This window comes from Varroa jacobsoni, unplaced genomic scaffold (assembly GCF_002532875.2).
Source record: "Varroa jacobsoni isolate VJ856 unplaced genomic scaffold, vjacob_1.0 scaffold_1353, whole genome shotgun sequence".
NCBI lineage: Eukaryota > Metazoa > Arthropoda > Arachnida > Mesostigmata > Varroidae > Varroa > Varroa jacobsoni.
The window spans coordinates 47,266-70,055 of record NW_019214255.1 but is presented as its reverse complement, the minus strand read 5'-3'; the positions used below and the strand labels follow the sequence as shown (position 1 = coordinate 70,055).

Sequence of the window (22,790 nt, the reverse complement as noted above, 5' to 3'; positions counted from 1 at the left end):
ATTGGTTGTATATCCGGCATATGGTCAGAATTGTAGCCTCAGGATGGCTCGTTAATGGGATTTTTGCTTCTGATGGACTTGCAAAGATTAAATAAGTGCTTCGAAAATATCTCTTCAAGGACCGTTCGAATGCTCCATCCGGTCGGGGTAAAGTTAAGGTAAGGTAAGCACAAAAGTGATCGAAGAACCACCTATTTTGTAGCAAGTGTTAACTGTAAACACTGTATCATTTACAGGAAATTTCATACGCATCTATTGCAGTTCGACGGAGAGGGTGGCTGGCGATTGGAGCCATTGGATTCGAACCAACGATTAACCCTGCGCGAGGAAAAGGTGCACATTGAGGGCCAGTTGCAGGGAGTACCTCAAATGGAAAAGCGACTTAAAGAGCTTTGTAATGTTTTAGGGGAGGACTCCGTCGTTCTGCAGCAGGTTGAACATCCGTAAATCTAAGAGGGCATTTTAATGAAGCATGACTATGTTTTGGTATTAACAAAGAACTATAAGTTTTTGTTGACCGAAAACAAAAATATATAGAATATGCGCGTAGGTTGAGTAAACTTACGACGCTAATCAGAGTGCTCCATGTTACCGTAGAACGTTAGGTCCATATTACTTCTGCTAATTCTAAAAGTTGTAATAGACTTGAGGTTTTTAGAAAGAGCTGCCTAGAAACAAAGGCTAATACAAACAATTGTTTAAGCAGTGGTCGACTACAGAAACTACTTCCTCTCCGACATCAAAGCTTAGCGATAGGCTTTGATGTCGGAGAACTTATTTCTACTTAATATGACTAATTTAATTTCATATTCATATAATCAGTGTATCTGTTCCGTTCGAAATAGTTAATTCGTCCAAAATGCGAGATTTGTTTTTGAGTACCATGCGTTAAAAAACTAACCTCTATTAAAGACTTTGCTGACAATGAATGGCACCACATGAGGATTATAAACTAAATAGCATATCTAAAATTAGTAACTAAGCTGCTCCTTTAGCAAGTAGCTGACCAGAGAATAAGATTTAAAATAGATAATAGAAGAGATGAAAAAAAAACTGCGGAAGCTGTTGTTAATTAAACTTGAGTATTATAAACTTACACGCATAGCTATGGCCCTCTACAGGCAAACCTGTCTATGTAATGTGATATGTTATGGGGCTCAAGTTAGCTAAAAAATACAAATAAAGCACAGTTAATTACTTGTGCTTAGATAATAATAAAGAAGGGAGATGATTACTTATATGTTTAGTGTTGTTAAGCGAACATTCTATTTAGTTGCACAGTAGGAATTTATTGAGAACGAAACGCGAGGGAGATTTGACAAGAAGGCTTGATCGAAGTTAATATTAACTTTATATGCTGTTAGAATAAAAATAAGGATAGAAAGATGTTGTAAAATTGTGCCTGCCGATTTTGCTTCAAGAAATACCTTTCTTCACATCCGTGTGCAGAAAATTAAAAATATTTAATTTGGAGTTGATCGAAGAACAATGATCCATGTTTTTTAGTTAAGCTATTATATTTATTCGAGGAACACTAGTACCCAACAAAACTAAAAGAACGCAATGTTTTTGATGCAAACTGAATTGTGACCATAAAATATAGTTGGCGCTGTGTAATTTTTGGCCTGACGATAATTATAAAAACGGAAAGAAGCAATATTTTTTTCTAGAGTCTCGTAAGCATCTTTAGATGAAGGACGCCGTGTTTCTGTAAAGCATAAAACAACTTTTAGGCCATCCTTCAAGAAGAGTTTGTTTTGCTTCCGCAGACGCAGCGCAATGTATTAGAGGGTATCATAAAAATAGAGAATAATACAGAGAGCGATTTCTAATAATAAATTATTTTTATAATGGTGTTAAAACGCTGTGCGTCATCATTCTAAATATCGACATAGATTCAAATCGACCATGTCTTTCTTGGGTCTGTAGATGTTTGTAGGTCTATTTATATTGAGGGGATAAGGTTACTGTAGCCGACTAGCGAGCAGAAAATTGAAAATGAAATCTCATAAGTTAAATTTAAATATTTGGGTATAGAATATATAGGAGTGCAGAGCTTCAGCTCTATCATTGTGCAATGTTGAAGTATTTTTCATGTGGAAAGTTCACTTATATAGTTACCGCACGTCATTTTTGAGCGTAATGTTAACGTGAATGAAGTACTTTCTTATGATTTCTTTTTTATAATAATTAGTATCACTGTGAACGTATCCCGTTGAGTATTGCTTCAGATTGCGGATTTTCAAAAACGGCTGCTTCTACAAATTCAAATCACAATTTAGTTTTATTTGATAAATATAAGAACGTATGTACACATATTGATACGAAGGTGACATGAACGAACAATAAACCCCCCTTTCCTTGTTCCAATTTAACCCAAAACAAATACCCAGTTTAAAATGCTTTCGCCGAACGGGATAGTAAAAAGCGGAGCTTCCATAAATAGAATTACGATACCTGTGAAAAACTGGTCCTACTCGTGGAGGTTCAATGAGACATATTTGTCAGCTAGCGATTTACTTCTGAAAATACATTTTTAATGCGAGTCTTCAAGCATGATACAATGTTTTCCTTTACATAACATCTACTTATGCTTCCATAAGTAGAATGGAAATAATAGCGATTTTTAACATATCAAGTCCTAATAAAAGGCTTATAAATCACCATCATCTTCAACGCAGCATTCCGTGTGATCCACGCTGTATATATATATATACACACATATATATATATATATATAATAAGACTTACTTTTGCATGACAGGTGTCTATTTGTATGCTGTATTATCTATCGGTAAATGGTAAATGTTGACTGTTTAATGCGCATCTGTATGTTTGATGGTAGTCAACATTTGTATGTAATGGCAGTCATCTAAGAGCTAATTTTTATCAGATGCCATTTGATTTATTTCCATTAAAGGGTCATTTGCTATGAAAAGTGCTAAGTGAAGGAGATGAGGGATGGCTGGGATACCCAGCGTATTACGATCAATACCAGTTGAAGACTTACTCGACAGCTGTTGAATGCATGCCAGTCGTTGTGAAACACTGCATCGAGCTGGTAAAATGATTATATATGGTTTCTCCACTGCAGGTAGAAAAATCGACTTTCCGGTATAAAGTTCTTGTGAAATGTTTAGGCGACAGATTAGGACACGTAGGTTACGGTTGTCCTTATTGACTGTGGATAGAATCGGTGTTCATGAAAGTCCAGCTTCAGATCTCGCCTAAAAATAGAATTTAGAAACAATGACGGTTTATATTGTTTATTTATATATTTTCCATAATATCCATGATGCTGGTAACTACTGTGCCAGAGGATATACTCGATAGTATCCTCTATGCGTAAAGGTAATACACCGTCAAGCTGCTATAATATTGGCTAATTCAGCGTCTTAAGTTAGTTAAGGAGAAGGCCTCAAAGGTACACGAAATTAAACACGGAACTGAGGCGACAACCAAAAAAAGTGTAGATATTCTGTATTCCTTGAACGAAAAGAGTAGCACTTAAACGAGTAAATTAAGGATCCTCAATACTTTGAGGGATTTTACAGGTATTATTCCGTAGGCAAATAGATAAACATAACACATCGAGTTTTGCACGAGAATATACGGAGCCTGATATGCAGTTCCGTTGAATTTCACAGGAAATTATAGCAGTTACAGGTCCAGTTAAAAAAGTTTCCAAGATATGCTAGTGTACATTATTAGGTTTTACATACGATTCGTTTACATTTGATGTTTTATATATATTGATTCGTTTATTAGTATTACCTAATAAATACGTTTTGTATGTATTTTATAGTATTTTTTTGTTAGCTTACCTGATTGGCTATTTTTTTGCCCATATCTTCGTGCCTACTGTCTCCAGCAACCGGAATGACAAGCGCAACCAGGAATCGGGCTTCGCCACGCTCATTCTTTGCCGTGCAAAGGTATAGATCCTGATCATCCGGCCGGACGCTGCGCACTTGTAGAGTGTTTTCAGGCAGTTGGCGATACTTGCTAGATCGTGTAGGAAGACGAACCTCTCCTTTTTTCCAGGTGACACTAGGTCGCGGATAACCTCCGACAACTTGACATGTCAGGTTTGCTGTTGTATTTAATGGCGCCTCAACAACGGGTTTATCTTTGATAATCTGGGGAGGAGCTGTGAAAAGCCATAGCGGTTAGGAATAGTATATGACAAAACAAATAAAAATCTTCTAATCCGTTTGTAATTATCTCTAGCGTACTCCCAATCCATTAATATTGATGACACATGTGTGTTCCTAATCCTAAAGTAGCATTACCGGCAATTCTCAGCGCTATTTTTCCCTTCGTCTTTGGTTCATCGGGATCTGTACATAAGTAGAATCCGGCGTCCTCTTTGGTTACATTCTCGATAGTAAGCTTTTCCTCATGTTGATCAACTCGTTCGCCTTCTACATCTTTACCTTCCTTTGTCCAACGAGGGGTACCTTCTACTTGTACTGGACATTTGAGTACAGCGGGTTCACCTTCGATGGCGATCATCTCCTCAACAGATTTGTCCTCATCTATGTCCTGAGAACAATATATAGAATTAAGTGTAGCACACGGCGCTAGATGTCCTACTAACTAACTGTAGAGGTTATACGTCAATTCACTTTATGCGTATGCTCAATAACCGTATTACTTTCAGTGTGTTCATTTGCTATCTAAGTGTGACTGAGTTATGAACCTTTTCACGTGTTACCCTGTACCAACATACGTATCCACTTTGATTGATAAAAGAGCGAGAAGCCGCATTAATAAAGATAGTAGCAAAAGGTACAAATAGAAACGTTGAAATGCCCGCTTCTACGACAGACTCTTATACCACACGATCCTTTAACCCAAACCCATTGATACCTCAATGCATCGATTTCAATTTGACCATGAAGAGCGAACCTTGTCATCAGCGTCAACGCAGACCCTGTTGCATCCATTGTCGCAACACTTCTGAGCGCCCTGACATTCCGAATCGTCTCTGCACTGATCTCTTCGGTTGCCTCCTTCAGCGCATTGGAGCTTTGGACACTGACCGGGTTTGTTGGTCGGCTTGCAGACACCTATATATTTTCCGTCTATGTTAAGTTCGGGACCGCATTTTTCGTCGGGCTTACAATGTAGATCCTAAAAGAAGAACGGATATATCTACGTAAGGGAATAAAAAAGTACTACATGGGTGTCGGTCATTTTCGAGAAACTAGATATTCTATCCATCATGGTTCAAGACCGAAATGTCATATGAGAGCTTTTTCTGTGTTGACCTGTATTGTTTTCAATTTGCGCCTGGCTATGTCGACAGTCAGTTAAATCACTGGTTGCTACTGAACGACTTACATCACAAGGATGGTTGCAACGGCACCGAACGCATCCGTTGGGGAGGACCTCTTGGCGCTCCCCCATACCACGACAGCTGGCTGCACGACCACAGTTATCGGGGGGACATTGGCTTCCGTGATGCCCCGGTGATGGCTGATGAGGCGCCGCTGATGGAGCGTGCGGTCGTCGAGGGGTCTCAACGACAGGGTGATGAACTCGCGTAGCTTCACTGTCTCGCGTGTTAGCGCAAACCGACTTGCATTTCTGCCAGGTAGTTCAGGCCGAATCGGTTAGGCGTGTTGTAAGCAACGGAAAATCTCTGGCTAAAATGGCGTTGTCAAAACAGCTCTTTATATTCTACAACGTTATTCAAGGTTCGCTCGCAAAATCATCACTTCTAGCTTTAACGTAAAGGATAAATATAGTTTTTCCTACGACAAGCTAGTGTCGAATAAAGCGAAGTTATTTTTTTTATTTTAAGTTTATTTAATTCGAAATCTCTCTACGTTTCAGAGCAGTGTCTGCCAATGGTTTCCCCCGATTTTTAATAAATCATGTCACACTTGGCCGCCTACACGTCGAAGTACTTGAGAACACGTGATGGCTAATTGTGTATTCTAACTGAATCGTCATCAGCACGAACGTAGTACGCTGAGAGTGACCTATGACCTTCGAATTAAATATCCAATTAGACATAACTTACTTCAAAAGAAATAAAATTATTCTTGTTTCCATCGCACCCGTAGTAAATGAATTGCAGGCAGCGTTGTGAGTGCGTGTCGTAGAAGTATCGGTACGTGATGCTATTTGCCGAGTTGTCTAAGCACGGTTTACCGGGAGATGATGGTAGATTGCATAGCTCTGCAAGCCAGCCCGTCAACGATAGCCCATTATTCCTTTATTTTCAATAGAAATGCATGAGCTGTCAGTTCATTACGAACTGCTATCTCTATCTAATTTATGAAAACAATGTTACTATAATGATTATTATAATGCTCATCTCTTCAATGAGCAGTTTAATCTTTGCGTCGTCTGTTTAGCAGATGACAATTTTTCTGTTTGCCTACCATGGACGCTTTGTGGTACCAGCGGGGTGTGTCTATACTCATCCAATGAGTTTTCCCGGTTCGAGTTAACAACTGTAATCAGATGGTGAAAAAGATTCGTCATGAAATAAATTACTTGGATGTAAGCATTTGGCCACTTCCTAAAAGGAACCCAACCTGGCCAGTTATTTCTTCTATATGACGAGAAACACTGTTTGTGCCTAGCGGGCAAAGTGGTCAACTTTTTGGGCTGGGAAAATCGTCATTATAGCGAATATCCATACAAGAAACGCTCTACCAAAGCTAGTTCATACCTGTAAGCGGTTCCGTACGACGTGCACCCTGTTCCGCTCGAATTTGATTTAATGATCAAAAGTAAAGGGTTAATTAACATCGCTAATAGACAGATGGATAAATGGGAATTTGTAAGTGTTGTAGAAAACGGTCTCTTTCAAACCGAAATATATTAGTACGAGAAACTCGATTGACCCGAAAAAAAAAACGTATCGTTATTTTAAATGGATTTCGTAGCACTTACGATCTGCAGCTATAGCTGGAATAAGGCATTCTTTCTCGCAGTCATTGAGCGTCTCAAAACGATTGTCATTGCCCCCGCATCCCCCGTAATGAAACGGAAGACATTTTCCAAGTCGCAGATCGAAGTAAAACTTGGCCATACGATGGATGCAGCTGCCGGTATCACTCGGCAATCGACACTTATCTGCGTCAAGGCGACAGACAACAAAACGGAGGTACATATTACCTGAGGGCTTGCTTGCAAACCGACCATAGCTGACAATTGGCTAAGTCTTTTATTGAAGTTTATTTTTACTTAGTTGTTAAAGTCTTCCAGCCTCGATATTGTAGTTTACGCGATAGCAGTGTTTCATTACAATGCGCTATTACAGCAAGAATTCAAGAACAGACAGAATCCTTAGTCTGCTTCCATGGTACGGACAAGACCCGATGTGCTGGATTTAAGGTCAAGTTATTGCAGTTTAGTAAATATTTAAAACTTCCAAAGTTAGCTCATTTCAGGGTAACACTAATTGCTTTCTGTAGAACGAATGGCTGTTTTCGCAAGATTCTTGGTGCGAACAGAATCAGCACCATGTACGCAGCGAATTTTCGTACCTGCATGCAAACTACCTGATGTACCTGTACCCGGATTGTACAGCCGACTATGATTCGCGTACGCATATAGTAAATTGCCACCTACCGGGAAAATCAGCTGAGGTTCCATTTATGTGTAGCACTCGGCGGACGCAGCGGGATTCGCACTCGACCTTCGAGTCGAAACGATTACCGTTTCCTCCACAGCCTCCGTAGTCGAACTGTTTGCAGACGTCCCTCTGTGTGTCATAGGTCCATAGACTATACCTGCCTGCACAGCGGCCTTTGACGGTCGGCAGCTGGCATACATCCTGTTGTCCGAAAAATAGCGCAAATTATTTAGTGGAAAGATATCTCGCTTACCTATCAATAGTCATTGGCGCTACAACCATTTTGTGCGCAACATTACGACTGCTCGGAACTTCAACGGCGCCACGCCTACCTGTGAGTTCTTGCAGCTTTCCTCGCATTGATATCGCGTTCTGAACCGGTTCCGATTGCCCCCACAACCGGTGTACGAGAACTCGCGACAAACCCCATCAGCCTTATTGTAGTAGTACATTCGTGTGTGGCCTGAGCAGGTGCCACTGTCCTTTGCAAGCAGACAATCGCTCGGATGGATAGGAGCAGCGCTCTGCGGCGGCGGCTGCGGAGCCAAGCCAGTATAGCGGTAAGCACAATGTCGCTGACAGTCTTCTAAAGAGGCGAAGTTATTTTGATTAGGCTGACAGCCGCCAAACGCGAATGGCACACATGACCGTGTCCGGAAGTCGAAGTGAAAGCGTGTCACGAAATCTGTGCATGGGCCAACTTCGCGGGGCTGCTCGCAGATCGGCGCAGCTACATCGCACATAGCAGGGGGAAAAATCAACAAAACGCTGCGTTAAGTATTATGGCCAAATTGTGAAGAGGTTAAAGGTACTTGATCAAATTGCTACACGTCTTCAAAAGCGTTTCAGTAGTGCAAATTCAATCATGGTTATTAGTGGTTCCTTCTAAATCTGTCACTAAAATGCGACTAGAACTTATCTGAGACTTACTGAAGTTTGTCTCAAAGCGGAGCTCTCAAAGAGAACTTATTGGATCGTTGAGATCATAGACGGAATAGATATGCTTACATGTGAGTACTGGAGGCCGATGTGCTGGTGGAGGCTGGGGGGGTGAATAAGCAGGTCGACCGCCACAGAAATACTGACATTGCATTTCGTTAGGGAATCGGTTAGCGTTACCCTCACAGTCTCCATAGTAAAACTGAGCGCAACGTTGCGACTTCTTATCGTAGTACCATTGTACAACGAAATCAACACATGGCCCAGTGTCGGAAGGCAGCGAGCAGACGTCTTGAGCGAGCTGGGGATTCTGAATGACGATTATCGGCAAACAGAAAGAGGATGTGAGATTCTGTAGAATATTACCACTTCTATATAAATATAGTGTGTGTTCGTGTACGATAGTAGATCGATTAAGCGGAAGCTCACCAGCGCTCGGTGGGTACAAGTGCTAACACAGTCGTCGTAATCTTTAAAAACGTTCACGTCCTCCGTGCAGCCTTTATAGTGCTCGCAGCGCTGTGCTTTGTAATCGTATCGGAATAGCGGTTGTGAGTTCGTGCAGTTCTTCGATGTCGACATCGGAAGGGTGCATTTCTCGGAGTCAGACAAAACACGGCATTGATTTGAGCAGGCTTTGTGCGTCGGGAAGTTATTAGCATTAGCTTGACATCCGCCGAATGTGAAGCGTTCGCATTGGTTCGTTTGTTCGTTATACCTGAAAACGACATCGATTTAATCGGGTTATACATCTTTGTCGTATTAGATGAGACAACATGCCCACAGTGCATACAAACCAGTAGCGCTCTTGATGCTGCTTGCAGGGGCCCACGTGTTTGGGAAGTGTACAGGGGTTGCGCGATCCGTGCGATGATTGGTTAGGCATCACTTCGTTATCAATCACAGGAGGGCCAGGTGTTTGGATCCGGCCTTCGGCATAGCCCTCGTCACATAACGCCTTACACGATGCTTCATCGGGGAAACGATTGTCGTTGCCTCCGCAGCTACCGTAGTAGAACTGAGAGCAGCGACTTTCTTTGTAATCGTAATACCACACTAGCGTCCAGTTACCACATTGTCCCCGATCGTTGGCCTGAAAACAGGCCTCTCTGATACGACGTGGTTCGTACGGGACCATTGGAGGTTTAGTAGCCTGCGCTAGTTGTGGCTGCTGGTGGTGTCCTTGGTGTTGGCTGCGCAGATATGCTTCGTACCTCGCTCGCGTCCCTTCATCTATGTTGCAACCTTCATAGTATCGACCCTTAGCGGCGGTGCCATCAGGACAACATCCGAACTCGGTCTGCTGGCAGGGCACCTCCGGGCAGCCCTCATCATTCACTCCTTTAGCGGCGGTACGGCGATCAGGACAGCACCCAAACTCGGTCGAATCGCATGGGCAGCCTTCAAGGTTTGGCCCACGTGCCGCATGCACGCCATCGGGGCAACATCCGAATTTCAACTTTGTACAGTCTTCGCAACCTTCTTGGCGCAGTCCAGTGGCTCGGGTGACTCCGTCAGCGCAACATCCGTAAATAGTAGCAGAGCATGGACAGCCGAGTTGGTTCGGTCCAGCCGCTGGCGTGCGCTGATCTTGACAGCATCCGTACTTCATCGTTGCGCAGTAGCAACCTCTGCCTGAAGGACCTGTTCGTCATAAGGTTACACAGGCATATCAATTTATGAGACCTAGTAATGCATACTAAACCTCAGTAAAGAGAGAGAAAGTGCAATAGGATGGGCTATTTCGTGAGGTGCCGTGGCGAAACTCCATTTGCATTGCCTTGCTAACCATACAAGGTAGCTATTTGACTGATACCAACCTGTCGCAGGTGTTCGGCTGTCTGGGCAACAACCAAATTGAGAGGTTCTGCAATCGCAGCTGTAGTGACTGTCGGGTCCGTTGGCAGGTGTCACTCCATCTGGGCAACACCCAAATGCCGTACGGTCACACGTACAATTGGCTTGAGAGGGACCCAGAGCAGGGGTCAATGAATCAGAACAGCAACCGAACTCACTTGTTTCACATGTACAACCCTAAAGCCCACAACATAAAAAAAATCTCATTATTTGAGCTAACAGATCTACACATAACACATTCTAGGAATGAATCAGAAAAACAAAAACGTCCGTGATGTTTTATAGAAAAATCCGGTATAATTTGTGATGATTACTGAAACACATAAATATATTAGTTATACTTTTAGGGTCGTGATCAACGAAAGGTTGCCTTCCTTTGTACATGAATAAACCCATTAGAATAGCCCTTTATGGATAAAACACGTTACGTACGAATTGATCCGGGCCAAGTGCGGGAGTAACGTTATCTGGGCAACATCCGTGTTCGAGTAATTGACAAGGACAACCAGCCCAGTCAGGACCAAGGGCTATGGTCCTATTGTCCGGACAACAACCAAACTGGTGATCGCTGCAACACCCTTCCTTTAACGGACCCAAGGCGAAGTCCTCGCCGTTATTACAACAACCGTACGCAGACTCTGTGCAGTTTTTGCATCCTTCTCCTCCGAAATCGGTTGCCGGTATTTGGAGAGTGGGACAGCAGCCGAACTTGCTAGTCTTGCAATCACGCTGGAACGTTCATGCAAATGAATCCGGTTAAGCTAAAGGCGTTGCCCATTAAATGACGACTTCTGTTTTAAGGGTACTCACCAGTTCACAGCCATCGAGATTGGGACCTTGAGCTGGAAAGAAGCCATCCGGGCAGCAGCCAAACGTAGAATTGGTGCAAACATCAATACAGCCTTTGAACTTCCGACCAGCTGCAGCTGTGATTCTGTCAGGGCAACAGCCGTACTTCGAGACTAATACAACCGCGTAGAAACACAATGCTCAATAATAAGCTCATCGTACCCCAGAAGTTATGCTGTATAGAACTATGTGTATGGACACGCAGCATTTCAAGTACTTACTTTCAAGTACCTTACTAGTAACTTGCGATTGACATAGGTATAAAATACTTAAATAAGCTATTTCAAGACAATCGTCTCTCCGTTTTCTCTTAACTTACTGCATACAATTCAGAACAGCGAACGAAGCACTCTATACGAAACTTTTTGTAGATTACCAGTTAGAATGACTAGATGCTCTCTAGCGGTAGATCAACTCAAACATCAAAACTTACTTCGACAGTGCGGACATCCTTTACGCTTTTCGGCGTCTTTGGCTGATGTGATGCCATCAGGACAACAGCCGTACTCGCTTTCCTCGCAGTGAGATGCGACGTCAGGGGTGTCGATTTCTACGCCTGAACCGGGGTCCAGCCCCTCCAAGTTGTCAGTGTATCCACCCCCGGATCCCTCGCCAGATCCGTCGTCGGTCGTGGCGATGCTATTGGGGTCGGTGCCTGTAACAAAAACAATTCCCTGCTTATTTTAGCATGGCACGCCTAGAAAAGCGTAACTGTGAAAACAACATAAAAAGCAAGTATATATAAGAATGTGGGTACTTTCAGACAAGACTGTCAGTAAACTATGGATTCCACAAGAATATTTTATGAGAAAACTTTTCGTATTTATCCTAAAAGTTTACAAATTATCAAGGGGAGTTAATTAGCTGGCTGAATTGAAACACATTAGATTTGATTAAACTGACCTATTTTAACATCTTCACTATCTGGAGCTTTCATTTGCAGATATTCGTCTGCCTGCGTCCCGTTCGCTGTTATGTTCTCTGGGCAGCCTGCATTGTTTTCGTCCAGGCGTATAGTTTTTCCGTCTTCTTCACAACAGCCGAACTCAGTTTGATCGCAGGGAACTTCGCAACCCTCGAAATTCGGGCCTTGAGCCCGTGTGTCCTTGTTTGGACAGCAGCCAAACTCCGTTCCGTTACACAAAGCAAATACTGAGCATCCAGCACTGAAATGAAAAATCATTTAACACAACCAAAAAAAGTGTTCAATCGAACGATACAAACCCGTGCTAGAAAAGACGAAACTACTATTAATGGTTTTGCTGTAGCAACCTATCAACGTGAATGCAGTGTAATGTTTAAACAAGTACATATGGAAACAACCCTGATTGACGGCTTGAACCAATGACACTTTCGATGTTTACGTATGATACGTCTACGCAACTAAACAGTTGTTACTCTCTCAATTTTTGCGGGATCTGTGAGCCCATTGAACTAAGATAAGTTCTGTGCGCAGCTTCCAAAGCGAATGAAGACCTAGAAAATGAAGTTCCAATTCGTTGGTACCGGTTGCCACAAGGCCTGAAATGACCTACCCGAAAGGTCCAAAAGCAGGTGTGACCAAGTCTCGACAACAGCCCCACTCGGCCTGGTCGCATGGCGTTGTCATGTTTTCACGATTCCATGGGGGACAGCCGTCGAATTCGGCCCCGGATATCGTTTCATTGTCGGGACAACAGCCATGTTCCGTGCTAGCGCAACTGCTCAAGGTGTCGATCTGATCTGTAGAACAAGCCTGTAGGCTGCAATCGTCGGTTTCCTGCGGTCTCGTCCCGTCGTTTTCGCATCCTTCGGCTGCTTTGTTTTTATTATCTTTGTAGCAGAAGACGGCTCGCTTTCGAGGCAATCCGCCGCACGCGTTCTCTGGACACTACGTGACAACGATTAGAAGATACGATGTTATCTTTATGAAAAACATCTCCGTACCTAGCCGCTTAGTAATTCTACTGGAATTTCGACTTAGGTAATAAATTTATACAGTCGAAGGAATTTTAAGGATTAAACCATTTCAATTGAAATGTGTGATCACATTTATCCAAATTGGTAAATACAAAACATTAACAGTTTCTGGTCAGTTGATGGCGTCGTGTACCTGTTTATTCCAGGGAGCTGCAAGCCAGAACTTTTCACACTGAGGATTTTCACAAACTTCCTTTTCGGCAGGCTTGTCACCTAGACAATTCGAATCTTCAACCATTTCGAGACATGTACCGTTGACCTCGATTTTGCCACAGAAGACAGATCGTGATTTAATCCCGTTGCCACAAGATACTGAACACGAACCCCAGTTAGAAAAGAACCAGCTGTACTCGCATATAGGAGCGTTCTCGCATGGACGCTCCGTTTCGGGTTTCGGTTGACCCGCGCAGAACGTTTCATTGTAGATCGTCCCTGTTTGATGATTATATATTTGGCATCATACAATAACTTGAAGTGTGAGTTATTTTTGCAATAAGGCACAAATTAAAATGAAAAATTTGTCTAATCTAATTACTAAAATAAGATCGATATGTGCATAAGGATATTCTCTCTCTCTCTCTCTCTCTATATATATATATATATGTATATATATGTATATATATATATATATATATATATACATATATTGGATTTTGCAGTGGCGTAAAGGAAGTGCTTTTCGGCACCCGATGAGCTTATCTTCGGGAATTTAATACTACGTTTGATGTAGGTTCGTGTTGTTCATTGCTGACTAACCGTCTTTGAGAATGCATTCAACCGCTCGGGTCTGTACAGTTGAGCCACACATATCGCACAAACTCCATTCTCCAGTGGCCCATTCAGCCCTCTCACAAGGCTGGAGCTCAATCTGCTGCTCTTCGTCAGGCCGTTCGTCCTGCAGACAATCGAATCCTTCCATAACGCCATCCGTTGAATTTTCCATTTGAGCAACGCACTTTACTTCACGGACTTGTTTCGTTAAGCCACATTTACGCTCTGGCTATTTTCCCACGACAAGCAAAGTCATAACAAAAACATTAGTTTTAGAAAACAAATAAAATTAACAGCGTTATTAACTGTGGAACTGTTAATTCGTTGATTGATTCGATTACCCAACTGCAACTCTGCAGTCGTGACTCAGTTGGGTCAGACAAAGTCCCTGCCCGACGCCGATCTCAGGAGTTTTAAGGATTAACTCATTAGAAGCACAACTTGCGTCACTAAGGAAAAATCAGATGACAAGGAAGACTACTGAAAAGAAATGTCTAATTTGATATCACGTGAAAACGTGTGGTGCCCTTTAAAGCCTCTGAATTCGTTTATTCAGATATGTTATTTATTATTATGCCCTATTTTCAAACAAATGATTCCTGCTGTTTGCATTCGTACCTCGCTCCAGTCACCGGCTTCCCAGCTATCGCATGATAATTTCGACTCGCATTCCTGCTCACTGGGTGGCTTTTGCCCAACTTTTTTACAAAGATGATCTGGTAAAACTCGGACTCCTCCACCCGAAGGTGTCGAGCAAAAGACTACACGGGTTTGTGTGCCATTCCCACAAGTGTTGCTGCATCGCTCCCACTTGGCCGTATACCATGACGCCTGGATAGAAGGTAAACCCCCAGCAATTAATAGAGATTAGGTAGCATTTGGATGATTATATATATGTCTTATTTAAACAAGCGTTAGTATTTACTTAGCATGTGTATCTATTATACCTAGTAATAGTAGAATGTCGAGGTTCTTGATCTATTTTTACTCTAAAATGTGTTAAGAATACGATATCTATGTTGGACTTGTGTATGCACTATTTAATGTACGATTCTATGTTTTCTTCTTACAAAACTCATGGACAGTGTAATTATCGCGATGTCGATAACAGGGCAGAAAGAAAATAGGACAACCGCTACGTAGTAAACTTTCTGTTACGTCTTTAAAGCAACAGGTAACTTTGAGCGCACCTGGCAGTTGTCGGTAGGACACTGCTGGGTAGAGGGAGGCTTCTTATCAAGGTCGCACTCGTCCTCAGTTTTCGCTTCGTGTCGCGTGATAATGCTAGCACATCGAACTGTCCGGTTTGTGCTGATTTCCCCACAGGGGTCATAACAAGGTTCCCAATCCCCTAACTCCCATTGGTACTCTCCGTTAGGCTTTCGTGGCTGGCCGGGGACGTACTTAACGGAGTATTCAAGCTGGTAACCTTTGTTCATCTCTTGGACCAGCAACTAGAACAGATCAAATAGAGGAAAATCATGTAATAATAATAAAACACGGTAATTGTTACATAAATAAATTTTCTATTTTCAACTTGAACAAATACTCGAGAATAACCTTACGGGGACGATAACGCTAACGACTGTAGTAAGCATAGCCAACTTAGCGATAATCTAAAACTTCGACAGCACTGGGAACCATTCGTGAGGAACTTCAAAATGATAGCAAAAGCGAATGAATCGATTGTTGAACGCACCGCTATAACGAGGGTTTCATTGGTAGGTCCGTTCGTGCGAAGATGTTCTCGTCCATTTTCATACTGCGCATTACGGATATAGTGCCATTGTGTTCCTCCTGCGTAGAACGCCTTACTGTAGTCGATCTCGTAATTACTATTCAGAAAGTAGTTCCCCTCAAGATCGCGAAGTGCTTAACATAAAATGGCGAGGAATTGTTATTTCAATGAAGCTGAATCGTACGGCAATCCGCCCCTTGGCTAATTAGAGTTTATTTTATTCATTTGAATAGATATTTTGAAAAACAGATGTATGCATCTGCCAGCTGCGTTCCCTGCCTGTTGAGGCTGATACCTTTGTTCAGGAACTACGAGGTGTCAGGCAGTAGGGTTGCGGAAGACACTTACAAAGATAGTTGGTACTAGGCTCCATTTCGCGCATCAAGACAGAAGTGGCCCCAGCTGGTATGACGTAAAGGGGGCGGTATCCATACCCAAGCGAGAGCTGGATTTCGCTATGATGAGTGGTGTTACAGTTTTTGTTTTGGCCTCCACAGACAAGACATTTGTCGATTCGTTTCTTCGATCCAAGAAGGCCATCGCATCCAGTTTGCTAAAAGGAGGAACAAAGAAATAGGGCCTACCGCTTTTAGCAAAGCAAGAAGCAACGTATACTATAGTTGACACTTCATAGCAGGGCAGGGCAAGGCGTGCCGCTTATGTACATCTTATTTGATCAAATTAGCTTGTTTCGCTTGTTTTGATATTCCTATCCCTCGAAAACCTTTATCAGCAACTTGCATACGCAATTGAATTTGGATTTTTATTTAATGTTGAATACGATATAGGTGAAAAGAAAATACTGCCATATATTTACCTAACTTATTCACTCAATTTGTATTTGAAGCATAGTTGAGTTCAAATGATACAGACGATACGAATCCCTACACAGAAATAGCGGGTATGACTTACGAGGTCAGATTATTAAAGGCTTTCCAAGAAAGGTAGGGACATCTCCGGAGAGACAAAAAGTGTTACGTTTAAAGATTGCATAGCCATGAGGCCAAACACACGCACCTCACGGTTTTAATAGTAATATCCAACGGGACTCTAACACTGGAAACCCTTGATGCTCCAGGCTGAACGTAGGCAAAGATGAAAGGACTTTTTTTTGGAAAAAATTTGATATTCCGTATCGTACGTCACCCAGATCAATGGGACCGTTAATAAAGCAGATTGACATACGGTTGATTCTGAGCAAACTGTGCCGCGACAATGGCCCAACGATGAGCATATTGCTTCAGGCTGGGCTGAACCAGTGCGTTCATTTCAGCACGTTTAGTAGTGAATGCTGTTGATAACAATCTAATCTGTATGTAAAATCTATTTCTCTATCTATATGTTTGGTATTTGTTTCCGATGTGGGCAAAGCAGTATAGACATAAAGATGAATTTCGTCTGCATTTTGCAGGATCCGATCTTAGGGCTGTCCTGGAATCTCAGAGACCTCGAAACGGCTAGAAGATTTACCGAATTCAAAAGATGCCTGCGCTCATATCCTACTCTCCTTACTTCCAGGATAGCTAACTGGGTGATATTTTTGGCTTGAACTATAGTCGTAATAAAAAATCCAGCCCATTTCACACCCATTTAAGGAACATAATTGAAATGTATACTTCGCTTCTTTCTGTAAACCCTTGGGAATTTTAGTTATCTCTATACCTTCAAAGTTTCTCATGTGTTCTTTTCTAAAACTTAAATGACTTCAGAGCGTTTACGAGTAATGCTCCGCTAGCGATCTTCAACCACCTCTGTTCTCTTCCGAGGTCAGGGTTTACATATAGCACTTTCGCTGGTAAAACTCTGCAGGCCTAGAATCAGAAATTTTGTTTGAAGAATTTTAAATTTTGTCTTAATAATTTTAGCACGAATCGTTTCGATGCTGGTGCTTATAGGAACAGTGAATCACTGAACCAAAATAAGACTAAGTGAGTTAAGGAAGTAAATAAAGGCACTGCTGATACGCAATTCTGTAAATATTTCCATGTGAAGACACTTTGTCATACCTTTTCTGTTCGGACGAGTAAAACGCATTCTCGATTGTTTATGGGATGTTATATGCAACTTAGATACATGTCGTCATAAAATGATGGTAATCTTCGCGGCTTGCCCACCTCTAATCTTTGGCTTCTTGTCGAGAGATTCACAAAATTCAAATTTATTTTACGTTCCTCTTAAAGTTCAGCCGGTTTACATATCCGATTCTTCTATAAATTCTTATCATATACCAGGGCAGTCAATAATCAATAATGATTGCCCCCCCGCTAAATCCGTCTATTGGACTCTAAAATATAATGACAATTATTATTAAAAATTATTATTTGTCTTAAGATATTCGATCAGTAAGTTGCTGATCGTATGTACATAAAGACGCAACGTGGTGGACATCCTTGCTTAACGTACCGGAACTGGGTCTGTTTTCGGGCAAGAGGCCACGACAGAACCATTTGGGAACTATCACGCAAGGCGGCAATACCAAGTGCGGCAAGCTTACCATCTGGATTGGTATTTTCTTACGTTTAACTCACATATCGCTAGTGTTAGCTGAATGAAAGCCATTAATAGTTACTATTCTTGTTATAGGGGGCTTTTTAGGGGACGAGTGCAATGATACGCAGCGGTATGGATATGAATACTTACAACGCATTGTCCTTCAACGCATTGGTCAAAGCCAGCATGATAGCAACGGGTTCCGTCGATGACATTCATTCGATGCTTAAGCTCCATATCCCGGTCCTTCGGACTACAGTTTAGTTCGCAAGGATTACGATCTGGGGAATCAATGATTGACTTGTTAATGCCATCACTGCCCTTGGATTGATTTTAATTTCGTTCGGAAGCCACATTTATTTGAGATTTTCCCTATATACGTTACGGAACAGCTCAGAACGAGTAGGAGGTTCTCCATGTTCGACCTTGCTTTCTCACTCCTATCGCTTTTGCCTGCACGCTGAGCTCCCTCAGGCGTGTAATACTCACCGTGTCTTCGTCGCGGAATCCAGCTATAAAATTTACCATCAAACGGAACACTGTTCATTCGAGCACATTGGCGCTGTAGGAAGATGTTCTGCGCTTTGTCACCCTCTGGACATTCGTTCATGTTGCATGATGAATAGATCCGCGAAGGGCCAACACACGGCTCTTCTAGACAAGTTCGATGTTTATACGTGACCCCTCCTCCACAGGTGCGCGAGCAGGCTGCCACGGATTCCCATTCTGACCAGTTACCTTTCTCTTCGCCTAATTCGTCAAACGGCGTGTAGATACGACGACGCTACAAAGGGTCCATTAGCAAATGATTGCACTTCGTAATTAGCTTATTGGGAAACGCATGTATCAATTTGTGGTGGACACGCCAAGATTGCTAGTTCATTAGAAGGCAACCTACAGATTAGACGCGGCCTTGCTTAGCACGTCATGTCTACTAACTGAACTTTGGGATGCAGAAATCACTCACTCTGAGATAACAACTTTCAAATAAGAAACGTCTAGAAGGAAACTGTGGGGTAAAATATGTACGGCGTGTACCTATTTGAATATCGCAGCTGGACTAGAAGTATGAACGTGTTCGATCGACAATTTAAGCATAAATAAAGGGATACTACGATAACAGAGCAAAATTATACATCACTATATGAACGAAAAAGCACAAACTATAGTAATTAGAAACATCTCTTACTGATTTGATTCCTAAATTTCAAATCACCTGGCATAGGACATGCACGTTAGCACCCCAATACTCCTTATCGACATTTCAAACAGGCCATCTTTGCATGTTTTTTCGCTGTTCTAGATGTTATGGTTAATACAATTTAAATTAAATGATGCTATTCGTCCAAACTTATCACAAAGCATATAATACAACTTTGACATGCAGCTTGGGGACAAATATTTGTTATCGCTTATTGCACTTGCGAGGTCTTCATCTTTGCGTTTCCAATACAGAAGATATTATAGTATGTTCCTCTCTAGTATATTACATTTGCAGATAGTCTATTTTGTTGATAGTAAACTGCGAGGGGGTTATAAGCTCGCCACGGTCTCAGTATCGGAGACGAGGTGACAGGTAAACAAGCCCAAGATTAATCCACTTGCTCTTCCTACTTCTGATCTTTCCAGTAACGTCAACAATTCTCGCTGTCGTACTAATCCTGATCGATACATGCGGCTAGACAAATGCAATCGATCGTTTTCATTCAGTTCGAACCCATAAAAAGGAATAATCGTGTTTGCACTGCGAGCAACTATTCAAACGTCGAATAATGAACGACACTCGTGCTATTGAAGAACATACTTTTGAACGGATCGCGTACCCTCAAGACAGGCGACGCCAGTCGGTGAACATGCGAAGAAGAAAAAAGGAGGAACGTTGTCCGGAAGCGAAGTGACTGATCGATCAAACACACACACAAACACACACACACACACACACACACACACACACTGTCAATCTCTTTGATTGTCTAGCCGATTTATCATTTGCCTAACCTGAAGTGCGTACTCCTTATACGAAATAGTCCTACTAATTTCAGCTGTATCGAAGGTTACTGGTCCCTTGGGCATGTCATCCAGGAACTAGAATAGAAATACATTAAGTCTCGCGTTGTGTACTCTGTCTGCATCATTCCTACAATGATAGTGATAACAATAATAACAGCTTGCTAAAAGAGTATACTTATACTGAGGGAACTTGTTCTTTGGCATTGTTTAGAGCTGGTGTCTCACCTAAACTTCGTGTCCTGATTTGAGTAACAAACAAAAGAATGTAGAACGATTCTGTGGCTATAATGGAATAGATGGAATCTTGTTTTGCCTGCCTGCCTGCCTGCCAAGTTAGATATAAGAAATTACTGTTCTACGAATCAAGCAATTATTTCACTATCACTATAGTCAACTGTATGCCTTTAGAATAAATAATATAACAGGGATTAATAAGGAGATATTTATTGTCCAACGCTGTTTTTACCCTAGGTCTCTATTGTGTATTGTATAGTCCTAATACAAAATAATAGAACTAACGATGGCCGTTATCGGTAAGAGGACGGCCAAGGCGACTTCACGATATATAATCGGAAGAACTGAGCTAGTATTAAGAAAAGCAATAACCTATCTCATCAAATATGACCTATTGTTGTATTGAGACAAGTGCGCTGAAGTGTCCTCATTTAAGAAAATGAACTTCGATATCTATTTTGCATTATATTATTATGCTCGAAGTGATCAGGATTTAGGGACGAGGTAGGGGTGGCGTGCAAACGGTGTCCTAGAACTCAGATTCTATTTATGCTACCGACGAGCAGCAAAATTGCAGTGTGCAATAAACGCATAGTGAATTGGATTGAGCTTAAATGTTTGGGGTTTTTCTCATCATCAACATGATGGAACAAACGTGCTGCGAACCGTCCATTGATATCGAGATTGGTTCTGTTCGTTTGTTTCCAGCATTCGTCGATTTAGCTAAAATGATAGAGAGTTTACATTGGCCAACTTGGAACTTGGGATCTTGACAAGTCTCCTACACGCTAAGGCTAGTTATTTGATGTAACTATTCTAGACAAGCTGTTAGTCGTTACGTCTACGCCTAGTGTCAGTTCCAGGGATGTCGACTTTATCCTATTCCAACTCTGTAGTTTTGCCCCACGATTGGGATACCATATGTGGCAATCGGCCCAACTTTTAAACCAAATAACTTGATTGCTGTCAATGCTAATAGTTTTTCGATTGAGGTAGTCACGACTACTGCTTTCCAAGTTTCTTTCGATTGTGGTTAGTGTCAAGCTGACGCGCTCTTCGTCCTGTTCAAACGAAAGGAATCATTGTTAACAAGCCTTAGGTTTCTCTTAAATTTCATGGCTTCTATCTTGACCTTGTTCATTTAGAGGCTCAGTTCGACAACGTCTTTGTTCAGGGCGCCTGTTACAGGTGGAAACAGAGGAGCAGAAATAATCGTCGTATCATCAAACGATTTGCAATACACAAATTCCATCAGCGTATGCACGAACTACATGCTCGGCTGTATCTATAAATGTTGTAAACTCTCTATTGTATCCTATATTATTCTAGTTAGTGTAGCCCAGCTAACTCAATTAACCAACTTGCAGCCTTAATTACCTTACCAGTTAAACTGTTCCCTTATGCACACAGGCTCATCTTGATATATATGTATATATATATATACGAATATATCATGTATTTATAAGTTCCAGTGCATATTTGCACACACTTTACGAAATAAATGCGATAGATATTTTGATAACTGTTTACGTTATAAAATCAAGTATTTTGTTGTACACAAAAATCATCGGACTTATGTACGTAAAACACGTGAAGATCTATCGGTTAAGAGCTAAGCAGTTTATATTAGTGCGATCGCCTTTGCTATTTACTTACCCTGATACTTAACGGCTTCAAAACAACTGAAAGACAAGGCTCAAAGAAAGGACAGTCCCAGCTGGAAACATTTGGAAATCCGCCTTTAATCACGTTGGACAAGATACGTTGTCACGGAACGTTCGCATTGTCTCCTAATGAATTCTTACTCTTTACCCGTAGCTCTATAATGCACACAATCCTAATGTCATTTTGACTTACCGCTTCAAGTCGGGGATCATATCGTGCCGTCTGTGGTTGACGCGTAGGCGCTGTAGGCCGTTCCTGAACTCGTATATCGTACCGCTGTCCGAAGCGCGGATCGTGTCGTGCAGTCGCTCGCTGCGGATCGTAGCGAGGGTCCCGTCGAGGGTCACGATGCTGGTGATGTCTCGGATCAGGGCGATGATGTTGCGAATAATGTAGATCTTGATAGCGCGGATCGTACCGCTGCGTGTAACCTTGGTTTTGAGTTTCTCCTAGCACAGCTCCTATGAAGAGTAGTAGGGGCGCTATGCCCCCAAAATCTCTGCAACGCATTGCAGACGAATGTTGGTTACTATATTGTTATGAAGTTGGAATCATATCAATTCAAGCGCTGGTTCGACGATCGGGGAGAGGTCTAACACTATAGTGATACGCTTCGAGTGGATAAGAAGCCACAGCCTGCTCACGCTCCGATACGAGCTCTGTTCTTACCAGACTGGTGGA

General features: G+C 42.0%; 2 protein-coding genes across 4 annotated transcripts in view; one reads left to right on the top strand and one right to left on the bottom strand.

Annotated features, from left to right (window-relative positions):
• Positions 1 to 1,862, top strand: part of Abcd1 (ATP binding cassette subfamily D) — a 20,494-nt gene extending 18,632 nt beyond the window's left edge. The window contains exon 9 of one of the 2 annotated variants that reach the window (XM_022848462.2): positions 262 to 1,862. In XM_022848462.2, the coding sequence (XP_022704197.1) occupies positions 262 to 316 (55 nt within the window). In that variant the 3' untranslated portion in view covers positions 317 to 1,862. Of the gene's footprint in view, positions 1 to 236 lie in introns of both variants that reach the window. The other variant, XM_022848461.2, reaches the window with a different exon arrangement.
• Ppn (proteoglycan-like sulfated glycoprotein papilin) overlaps positions 1 to 22,790 on the bottom strand; it is a 25,224-nt gene extending 2,434 nt beyond the window's left edge. Inside the window, exons 1-28 of one of the 2 annotated variants that reach the window (XR_015314471.1) lie at positions 22,302 to 22,790; positions 18,690 to 18,984; positions 18,351 to 18,481; positions 16,059 to 16,263; positions 15,672 to 15,844; positions 15,163 to 15,426; positions 14,591 to 14,803; positions 13,958 to 14,201; positions 13,335 to 13,633; positions 12,778 to 13,112; positions 12,146 to 12,408; positions 11,676 to 11,897; positions 11,204 to 11,355; positions 10,826 to 11,122; positions 10,357 to 10,570; positions 9,334 to 10,180; positions 8,966 to 9,254; positions 8,606 to 8,846; positions 7,930 to 8,327; positions 7,594 to 7,798; positions 6,913 to 7,095; positions 6,396 to 6,467; positions 6,032 to 6,189; positions 5,347 to 5,592; positions 4,912 to 5,136; positions 4,293 to 4,545; positions 3,825 to 4,150; positions 3,011 to 3,227 (exon numbers count right to left, since the gene is read on the bottom strand). Coding sequence is in view for 1 of the 2 variants with exons in the window: in XM_022848459.2 (XP_022704194.1) it covers positions 3,201 to 3,227; positions 3,825 to 4,150; positions 4,293 to 4,545; positions 4,912 to 5,136; positions 5,347 to 5,592; positions 6,032 to 6,189; positions 6,396 to 6,467; positions 6,913 to 7,095; positions 7,594 to 7,798; positions 7,930 to 8,327; positions 8,606 to 8,846; positions 8,966 to 9,254; positions 9,334 to 10,180; positions 10,357 to 10,570; positions 10,826 to 11,122; positions 11,204 to 11,355; positions 11,676 to 11,897; positions 12,146 to 12,408; positions 12,778 to 13,112; positions 13,335 to 13,633; positions 13,958 to 14,201; positions 14,591 to 14,803; positions 15,163 to 15,426; positions 15,672 to 15,844; positions 16,059 to 16,263; positions 18,351 to 18,481; positions 18,690 to 18,984; positions 22,302 to 22,619 (7,095 nt within the window). In the remaining variant the exon portion in view is untranslated. Of the gene's footprint in view, positions 1 to 2,256; positions 3,228 to 3,824; positions 4,151 to 4,292; positions 4,546 to 4,911; positions 5,137 to 5,346; positions 5,593 to 6,031; positions 6,190 to 6,395; positions 6,468 to 6,912; positions 7,096 to 7,593; positions 7,799 to 7,929; positions 8,328 to 8,605; positions 8,847 to 8,965; positions 9,255 to 9,333; positions 10,181 to 10,356; positions 10,571 to 10,825; positions 11,123 to 11,203; positions 11,356 to 11,675; positions 11,898 to 12,145; positions 12,409 to 12,777; positions 13,113 to 13,334; positions 13,634 to 13,957; positions 14,202 to 14,590; positions 14,804 to 15,162; positions 15,427 to 15,671; positions 15,845 to 16,058; positions 16,264 to 18,350; positions 18,482 to 18,689; positions 18,985 to 22,301 lie in introns of those variants that run through there. The other variant, XM_022848459.2, reaches the window with a different exon arrangement.